The sequence below is a fragment of the Lycium barbarum genome, chromosome 12 (assembly GCF_019175385.1).
Source record: "Lycium barbarum isolate Lr01 chromosome 12, ASM1917538v2, whole genome shotgun sequence".
NCBI lineage: Eukaryota > Viridiplantae > Streptophyta > Magnoliopsida > Solanales > Solanaceae > Lycium > Lycium barbarum.
The window spans coordinates 84,704,081-84,713,402 of record NC_083348.1 but is presented as its reverse complement, the minus strand read 5'-3'; the positions used below and the strand labels follow the sequence as shown (position 1 = coordinate 84,713,402).

The 9,322-nt window shown below is 30.7% G+C and overlaps 1 protein-coding gene and 1 long non-coding RNA gene across 3 annotated transcripts; both read right to left on the bottom strand.

Annotated features, from left to right (window-relative positions):
* Nucleotides 1-1,658: 1,658 nt before the first annotated feature.
* Nucleotides 1,659-4,641, bottom strand: LOC132623581 (uncharacterized). Its single transcript, XR_009576295.1, has 4 exons — nucleotides 4,484-4,641; nucleotides 4,242-4,301; nucleotides 4,052-4,093; nucleotides 1,659-2,155 (listed from the first exon to the last, which is right to left on the bottom strand). It is a non-coding gene; the product is annotated as an uncharacterized LOC132623581 (long non-coding RNA).
* Nucleotides 4,642-6,165: 1,524 nt separating this feature from the next.
* Nucleotides 6,166-9,322, bottom strand: LOC132621821 (uncharacterized). 2 transcript variants are annotated; one of them, XM_060336268.1, is made up of 3 exons: nucleotides 8,992-9,322; nucleotides 8,034-8,180; nucleotides 6,166-7,044 (listed from the first exon to the last, which is right to left on the bottom strand). In XM_060336268.1, exons 1-3 carry the CDS (start codon nucleotides 9,235-9,237, stop codon nucleotides 7,027-7,029), a joined length of 411 nt encoding a protein of 136 aa, XP_060192251.1. In that variant the 5' UTR covers nucleotides 9,238-9,322; the 3' UTR covers nucleotides 6,166-7,026. The 2 variants fall into 2 exon arrangements, with proteins under 2 accessions (XP_060192251.1, XP_060192250.1); XM_060336267.1 differs by having other exon boundaries at nucleotides 7,952-8,180; nucleotides 8,992-9,320.

The following is a 9,322-nucleotide window of genomic DNA, read 5'->3' as shown; positions in this document are numbered from 1 at the left end:
CAAACTAGTATAAAAAAAAAAAAACATAAGTAGTATTCACGCACGAAATTCATGTGTGAAAGGACCAAACTGCAAAAACATAGTTTTTGGCCTTTAACGCACGAATTTTGTGCGTGAATGGGGTCATCCAATTTTCTCCCTGGATGAGGTTATCAAAAAGAATTTTGAAAAAGAACAGTAGTATGTATGGACCACTTTCACGCACACCTTTTGTGCGTTAATGGTGTGGTTTTTTTTTTTTTTTTTTTTTTTTTTTTGCGTTATCTTTCCAATCACTTTTTTTTCATACTTTGGGCAAAGATTAGTCATGTTTTAAAATCCCAAAATATCAATATTTTATATAAAACTTAATATCTTTTTTTGCGTACAATAATGTCGGCTCATTACATCAAATCCACCTAAACGTTTGGATCATCGTTTTAGGGATTCTAAAGTGCCCCGAAGCAAGTTTTGAAACTTGTAATATTTATAAGGTTTTGATTTAAGTGTTTTATTATATTTGAATGTACAAATTTAAATATTTGATTTAATAATAATTCATCCTAATCTGTTCCTGAAAGTGAAAAAATTATATTTAATTAGTATAGACCTCTCGTATTGGATGAATTATTATTAAATCAAATATTTAAATTTGTACATTCAAATATAATAAAACACTTAAATCAAAACCTTATAAATATTACAAGTTTCAAAACTTGCTTCGGGGCACTTTAGAACCCCTAAAACGACGATCCAAACGTTTAGGTGGACTTGATGTAATGAGCCGACATTATTGTACGCAAAAAAAGATATTAAGTTTTATATAAAATATTGATATTTTGGGATTTTAAAACATGACTAATCTTTGCCCAAAGTATGAAAAAAAAGTGATTGGAAAGGTAACTCAAAAAAAAAGAAAAAAAAAAGCCACACCATTAACGCACAAAATGTGTGCGTGAAAGTGGTCCATACATACTATTGTTCTTTTTCAAAATTCTTTTTGATGACCTCATCCAGGGAGAAAAGCATGAATTTCGTGCGTGAATACTACTTATGTTTTTTTTTTTTTTTTTGTACTAATTTGGTTCAATTTTTTTTTTTTTGTGCTATTTAAGTCGCGGATTCTAGTGACTAGTGACCAACAACATCGGTAAGCTACATTAATCTGATTAAATATTTATTACCGTTAGAAATATAAGAAAGATATATCAAGCTGTTTTCTGGAAGTATAGTTAGAGTACAGAACAAACCGTGCAGTACTGACTTTGTCATTCTCTTAGGTAGATATATATAACTAATTCCTAATTATAACAGATAACTAGTTAATTAGGAATATAAGAAAGATATATCAAGCTGTTTTCTGGAAGTATAGTTAAAGAGTACAGAACAAACCGTGCAGTACTGACTTTGTCATTCTCTTAGGTAGATATATATAACTAATTCCTAATTATAACAGATAACTAGTTAATTGGCCCACGCTCCGCGCGGCTAGACGTTTCATTTTGTAATTTAATTGATGTAAAAAGATAAGAAAAAGGTTATAATGCAAAAGTAGAAGTATTTAATCTTAGACAAACATTAATAAGATGAAAAATTAAATGTATAAGGAAAGAATACATATGCCAAAGAAAAAAAAAATTCAAATATAAAATTTCCTATTGGGAAGGGAAGCTGGCTCTTATTTCATGGAGAGAAAAGTTATATAATATAAGTATTCTCGATCTTCTTTCCTGTTTAAACGCTATTCAGAAATATAGCTATCAATCTTGTAATAAGATTATGCAAATGAAGCAACTAAACTCTCCTTACCTAATATCTTTAGAAGATAATGAGTTTATTAACACATGAACGGATAATTAGTAACATGAACAAACCATTTATATATTTTTCATACTAAAAGTCTATATTTAAACTCAAGTTTCTATTTTATTTTCACTTTGTAAAATAGTAATAGAAGAGGTAAACCAAAATATCTTGATGCATTTAGTTAACCTTCTAAGATCAAAGAGGCCTTCTTGTTCTTCATTAATCGTCAAGCTCTTGGCCATGTTCGCGCACAATCCGAGCGATTTCTCTTCTATTGTCATTAATCATTGAATCATTCTCTTTTGAAGCATAGGTGTATGGAGGAAGAAAATCTGATATGTAAAACCTTGACCCGCCCTTGTCTCTTGCACTGTATTATTTGACGGGTTAGCTAGTATACATGTTGATCTCTAAGCCAACAAAAAAAAGGTTCTTTTAGCTAATTATAGGTGCGGTAATAGCAAAGGTGAAGTTGTTATATTGTAAATTTTTAATGTTAGAGAAATAAATAAATTATTACAAAGAAATCAAAATAAGATAGGTAGACGTAATATTATGAATCACATGAAAGTTTAGTGTTATGAAATAAAACATGGAAGGAGGTTTTCGAAATTATCCTTAATAGTATATAGAATATTACAAAACGGCATCATAACATTTCCTCAAGTATCTACAAATATAAATTTGTTTAGTAAACAACAAAAAATTAAATATCTTAACAGATGGCATATACAGTTGGTAGAATTTGAAGGAACAATATCACAAAAAGACATCACAACATTTCCTCAACAACATAGTGATATCAATTTAAGAATTTCAGAAATTTAATTTATGAAACCATAGTTTTCAAATACTCTAATCTTAAAATAACCAAACAATAAGTTGTGTAAAAAGTAGAATACCTTTAAGCTTTTCCCCATAAAATAATGTGAGCATACAAGTTTAAAACATTACCATAAATGTACTTTGCGAAATTTAAATTTTCAAAAACTAAAAAAGGCAAATCAAACCATAACTTTAACCGAAATAGAAAAAAAGTGATCACGATGACACAATAAAAAATCAAAAGCAACTGTCAAAAGATTTCAAAGTAGTTTTTTTCATATAAATCAAATTACAAACAAAAATTAACAAAAGCTTGTTGATATTTCTAAACATCCAAAAGACAACAAATCAACAAAAATGCACAAATCTTAGTACCTAATCAATGAAGGGGGTTTTAAAAAGTGCTTGGTATTTTGGTAAATGATGGATAATTAATTAATGTAAGTAAACTCTGACAATGACAGGCAAAATTGTAGTGAATAAAGTAACATCGATGAAATATCTTTCTCCAAAATCAAAGCAAACTTTAAAATATTTCTAAAAGATAATCAAATATTCATCAATTATTCTCCATAACAATGTTTCATATTCCTAAACTAAGAAAATCATCATACATCATATCTTCAAATTTCGTAAATTTTAAAAATAACATTATTTGATATTTTAGTTTATTAGAAAAGATTATTAATCTCAAAGGAAAAATGGATTATCGCTAAAGAAATTTTAAAGTTTGAATTTCGTAAGATTTTCTTTTTTATAATCTAGATAATTTTTCACACCAATTTGACATGACAAAACGGGGTTATACACTGACATGTGTAAGAAAGAGTGAGATGAAAGTAAAAATTTATTAAGGATCTAGAATGTTGCGACTTCTATATAATATTGTAACTAACCTTTTATGTACTTTTGCTCTATGCTTCGGCATCTTATTCATATCAATCTCCGGCTTCCTGCTATAGCTACAAATTTTGCGGTTTCTGTCGCTATTACATAACTAACTATAAAATATACATCAACGTTTTGTATATATATATGTAAGAACGTTAATGCTTGTCAGTGAAAAATGTTTAAGTAGATGAAGGAGCTATTCTGGCTTCGAATGAATGACCAATGAAGCATCCGTACGTAGTGAAGATGGTTTGGGATTCCCTCCGGTACTTAAGTGTCAAGTAATTTTCGAATTTCCGACACACCTTTTGATTTGATGGGGAGAAGAAAGTTGGTCTTATTAGGAAAAGTGAATTAATATGGAACTGTGACTGGAATTTTCAATGCAAAAAGATGTTAACCACAACCATTGCTGCTGGCAACGGGTGGTATCGTTTGGTGAAGAGTCGCAATGGTTCGACCTTTATTTTTTGAAGGGAACAATTGATAATTAATAGGAAAATGGGAGAAAAAGGTCAAAAAAATAAAATAAAGGAAAATAGATAAATACCAATTCTGATCAGTGAGAGCACCATGTCACCGGACCTATGTCCTGCAATTATATAAATATATAGATTTTCATGCTATTCAAAATATATAAAAAATGAAAAGGACAGAATGAATAGAAAAAAAAAAGTAAATAAAAAAAAACAATCAACAACGGAAGAAGACATACCTGTAAACAATTATTAAAGACTTACCTTTTATAAGCCTAATTGTCAAAACACCGTGTGAGATTCAGTTTACCTTCAAGGTACGAACTAAATATAAATTTGGATTAGTTTTCTAGAGTATGTATCTCTAAATTAAAGATGAAAAAAGAACAAGAAATTATGGAAGCACAAAAGCAGAAGGTGAAAAGATAATACAATTACTTAAAAAAATATATGAAAATTCAAAAAGATGAAGATTTGAATGTAAAAACTCAATTACAATTACATACCAGATGAATCTCTTGTAACTATGATAATTTGTATATTTCTGAATAAAAGAAGAAGATGAATAATTAAGAAAAAATTAAGAGATTTGAGACAACTGAATTAGTTAGGACTCTTACTGGCACAAATCCACATAGATATATTCGCCATTTCTTGTTGTTTCTGCTGTCCAAATCACTCCTTCCATTGAGATTTTGAATTGCAAAACAACTATGAACTTATCTTTATGACAATAATTTCTCAGTGGGCTCACATTTAATAGTATCTAATATATTAACTCACTTGAATAGCATTAACTTTTACACTCTAAAAAGTTACTGTTACACTTTTAAAATGCATGCAGGATTTTTTTATCAAAAATTATCAAATAAAGGACAAACCAAAAGTTGCTTTGGACCGTTTTACAGGAAGGCAAAGGGATTCTCCCACGTTCCATTTTACTTTTTCTTTTTGTGGTTATTTTTATTAAAGACTAAAATAACTACAAGCAATAACTTACCATTTAACACAGACGTTAATGTGCCATAAATGAGGGATGATAGAACAATTCTTTGCAATCATACGGTTTATTGGTTTAATATAATAAATGATAATAATAATTAGATATTTTATTACATTTTGATTTACTGCAGGAGTAAAATCGTAAGCCAACTTTGAAGGTAGGAGTTTTCCACTTTTAGTATAATACGATGATGATCAAAGGTCAACAATATTAATTAACGAGTTTGAGACATAATTTGTGTAAGAACTATTGGGTGAGCCCTAAGCGTTGACCGTTAGGCGTGTTTAGGACGTACAGTCGGGCGCTCACGACGTAAACCTCATAGAACTAAGCCCCACACATGAGCCTCGAGTCGTTTTGCCAGTACCACACCCAAAGTCGAGCCCGAAAATGCCTTTTAAAACACTGATACTAGCTGCTATCCACTCGTTCTGGAAATTAATGTGTTCCTCACTATTTCTAATTTCACATGCCACAAAAAGAGTCATTTACATGTTCATCTTTCACGGTGCAATCTTTTCTTGGGTTGCACACAGCTTGGTTAGATCTACTCCCAAATTTTCCTTCCATATTTTTTAATCGCAATGCATTCAGAGCAACTCATCCAAAATTGGACTTATGTATGTATCCAACTTCAATCACCTTAATTATCTATTGTTACAAAATATAATACTCCCTCCGTTTCATAATAAGTGTCACATAAATAAAAAAAAATTACCCTATAATAAGTGTCACCTTAGAAAACCAAAACATAAATTGATTAATTTTTTTCCAACTTTACCCTTAAGCAAGTTAAAGTAACATCTAAATGATGATTGGAAAAGTTATGTAGTAATTAACTTGCCATTGTTGGATTTCCAATGTCAAAAAAATCACTCCCTCCATCCCATGTTACTTAGTCACATTACTAAAAATATATGTCCCAAAATACTTATTCATTTATAAAACGAAGATAAAATTAATTAAATCTTAAATGTTCTTGAAAATAATCAATATATTTATTGAAAAGAGATAGAACTAAAGTAGTAAAATACATCTTTTATTTATGACTCTTAAGAGACATACAAAAGGAAAAATGATCAAATAATATGAGACGAAGGGAGTACTACTCACACATGTTCTAAGGGAAAGTGACCAAATAATATGGGACGGAGAGAATACTACGCCTCCATGCTACAATCAAGAGGAAAAAATAATTTATTTTTATTATAAAAGAGCAATTTAATAAACTTCACATTACATTACTGATTTCTTACATACTCTAAACTCACATAAGATCAAAAGCCTAAAGCAACTACAAAAATGGAACGAACTCTCAGTTCTTTACAGCAATCAATAGAACTAACGCATATGTCTTCCTTCATATATCCAGGGGCGGATCCAGTGTAATGGATGTGGATTCCCGTGAACTCACACCCGAACTCTATATTTATATTGGGAGTTTGTTAATTATATAACAAATTACTAGTTGGAAACCCAGTACTAAAAGAAGTTGTTGGCTCAACGGCAACGAAGGAACTTTGATTCAGCGCTCATGTTCTTGACATAGGATCAATTACCCTTGGAGTTTTTTTTGTGCGAATTTGCATATTCGTTCATTTTACTAGGAACCCACAAGCCCTAGATCCACCTCTGTTCATACCGCTTCAATAGCAGTACAATGCACATTTGGAAAATTTTCCAATAAATCAGCAGTAAGCATAGATGCCTTCGGCCGTGGCAATCGGCTTGAATATTCGTAAACGGATACTGGAGATTTAGCGGTCATACGTTGGAATGTTTTAAGCCACTTAGCTTGCATGTATTTTTGTTTCCTCCATGGCGCTATATGTATTTTCTTCTCCTTCATGCATTTCTTTGCAGCATTGCACAATATCTTTATTACTGACAACAATCTCTCTATTTTCCCAACAAACACTTCTGGCAGGCATTTGACCAGTCGACTGTATTCTTCGCTTGCTTTCGCTAATTCGAATTCACCTCGAAAATTTAATTCAATAATTACCCTCACTTCTCCCTTTTTAGTGCTCGAATTGTCCACCACGTCTATGAATGTGTGTTCACCTGTGACATAGTATAAGAACAAGTGTTTAGAAATATCAGATAATAATGATGATTTTTTTTTTTAAACTGGTAATCGTGTATTCATCAGCATTTAGGACATGGACATGCTGAAGACCTTCAAAAGTGTTACAGCAGGAACATAAAAAAAGGAAATAGAAATACTTACAGAGATTTTAATAAATCTACAAACTGATTTATATCTTCTAATGATGAATTTTTTTATATTACCAATAGTAATATATACCTTGTTATAACATATTATTTACCCTATTCTTAAGTTATTAAATCCTGCTTGTCATAAACATTTACCTGATAGTGTAAATATATAAAATTTAAATGAAAATTAGTCACTCGCAGAAAAACTTTATTTGATTTATGCTACCGGTAGGTAAAAGAATATGCTAGAACTGGGTCAACAGTTTCATGGATAAAACACCATGTTGTACTTAATTCACGCGCGCGTGACTTTGCAGAAATAAGCATGATTTGGTTTGATAAGGAAAATGTGAAAGATATAACCAAAAAAAAAAAAAAAAAAAAAAGCCTTCACCTGTTATATACAATTAGGTCAAGTCCCCAGCCATAAACAAACAATTACACGTTTGTTGGAAAGGGATATATTGGTTTTGTGTATTCAATTGAAAATAACATTTTATATTCTTTTGTATCGTTCGAAGAAAAGATCAAGTAACAGAATTTTTTTTTAGATATTATCTGGAAAGAGATTTAGCGAGTATGTGTGTTAGAAGAATTGATGGTGGGAAGCTAGCTTTTCATATACGTTTAAGGTTGTCACGATATACATATTTAAAACATATACTTTTCGTTTGCTTGATCTTTTTCCAAGTGACACACAAAAACGTCTATGTCAATATCATAATATTATAAAGATCACTATTGTAATAACCTGAGGGAATATCTGGTGAGCTCTTCCACTTGGACTTGCAAATTGCAGAGTTGAAACCTGCATTTTGTAGATGACTACATACCTTTTTCATCAGACAATTTCGGCAACTAATATTGTTGACCATTTTCCAGCTGCAATTACAGCAGTCATTTTCTGATGCTTCTTTCACTGTTTCTTTAGTAATGCTTCGGATCTGTGATTCTAATGTTGTTGTCCGGCATAATACAGCCTGTAACAAGAACACCAAAATAAGACATGAGTTGGTAATAAAGAGAGAAGAAAATCAAGGCTATGAGACATTACAGAGAGACCGCTAAATTGGGAAATTAAAAAGACCCTTTAAGATTCTAATTATTTCGCTTGTGAAATCTTAATTGCTTTGGATTTATGACATTTGTTTGAATATATACCACTATCACTTAATTATAATTAATTAATGTATATATTCACTTCATTAAATCACTTAATCATAATAAATTGCATTAATTTGATGTAAACCTCAAATGCAGGTAAATTTTTACCCTGAAACTACCTTTTTCCCCCGTCTTTTATTAAGTTTTCTAGAACACTCCGCTTACTTGAAGTCTAGAAAATTCTACCTTCCTAATTTAGCACTAAATGGTTTTAAAATTTCTAAAGTAGTTCCTTACTATTGATTTAAAATACATAATATACTGTTGAGAATGTAATTTTAAAAAAAATCACGGAAAAAAAGAATCAGCTTGCATACACTTGAACCTATACGTACTCTGAAAAAGATGCAAAAGGAACCTTTAAAACTCGAATTATCTTTTTTTCCCTTTTCTGTAATTACTTTTCAAAGAATTCTCACCATATGGAGGACCGGAAATTCTTCCCTTCTACAATATTATGAATAGTGAGAACTTAATTTTGACTTTAAAAGAGTTCGTAAAAAGGAAGCAAAATTAAATTAAGAAACAAACAAAAGAAAAGAGAGAAGGCAAAGTCATTATGCATTTCGCAGTCCTTTATTTTTTCATGAGAAAAATGAAGAAAGAAGAGAGGGAGTTGAAACTTACTTGCAAAAGCTGATGTTGAGTTTCCCAGAACTGATTGTCTTCAACATTCTCAGTACTATTATCTTTCTCCTCATTTTCATCTTCAACATAAACATCATCACTAACACTTTCTAGTGACGAACCTTGACCATCCTCGTCAAGAAAACTAAAAACAGTGTCAGAAATATTAATAGCATAGTCACCGGAAAAATCAGTTTCCCGGTTGTCACACGTTAAAATCTGCTGAATTAGAGGTCTTCTAGCCATTAGTCCGACCGTGGCGTCTAAATTCTTTAATGGGATGTTGAAAATAAAGTTCACTAAAAGGCTCTCTAAAATATTTGTGTTATCA

Bases quoted from the DNA above. Each gene is read 5' to 3' on its own strand.
- LOC132621821 (XM_060336267.1), bottom strand. From the start codon at position 9,237: ATGGCTAGAAGACCTCTAATTCAGCAGATTTTAACGTGTGACAACCGG. The intron at 8,181-8,991 runs GTAAGTTTCAAC...TTCTTGTTACAG, and splicing joins CTCAACATCAGCTTTTGCAA to GCTGTATTATGCCGGACAAC. The intron at 7,045-7,951 runs GTTATTACAATA...ACTATGTCACAG, and splicing joins CTCACCAGATATTCCCTCAG to GTGAACACACATTCATAGAC.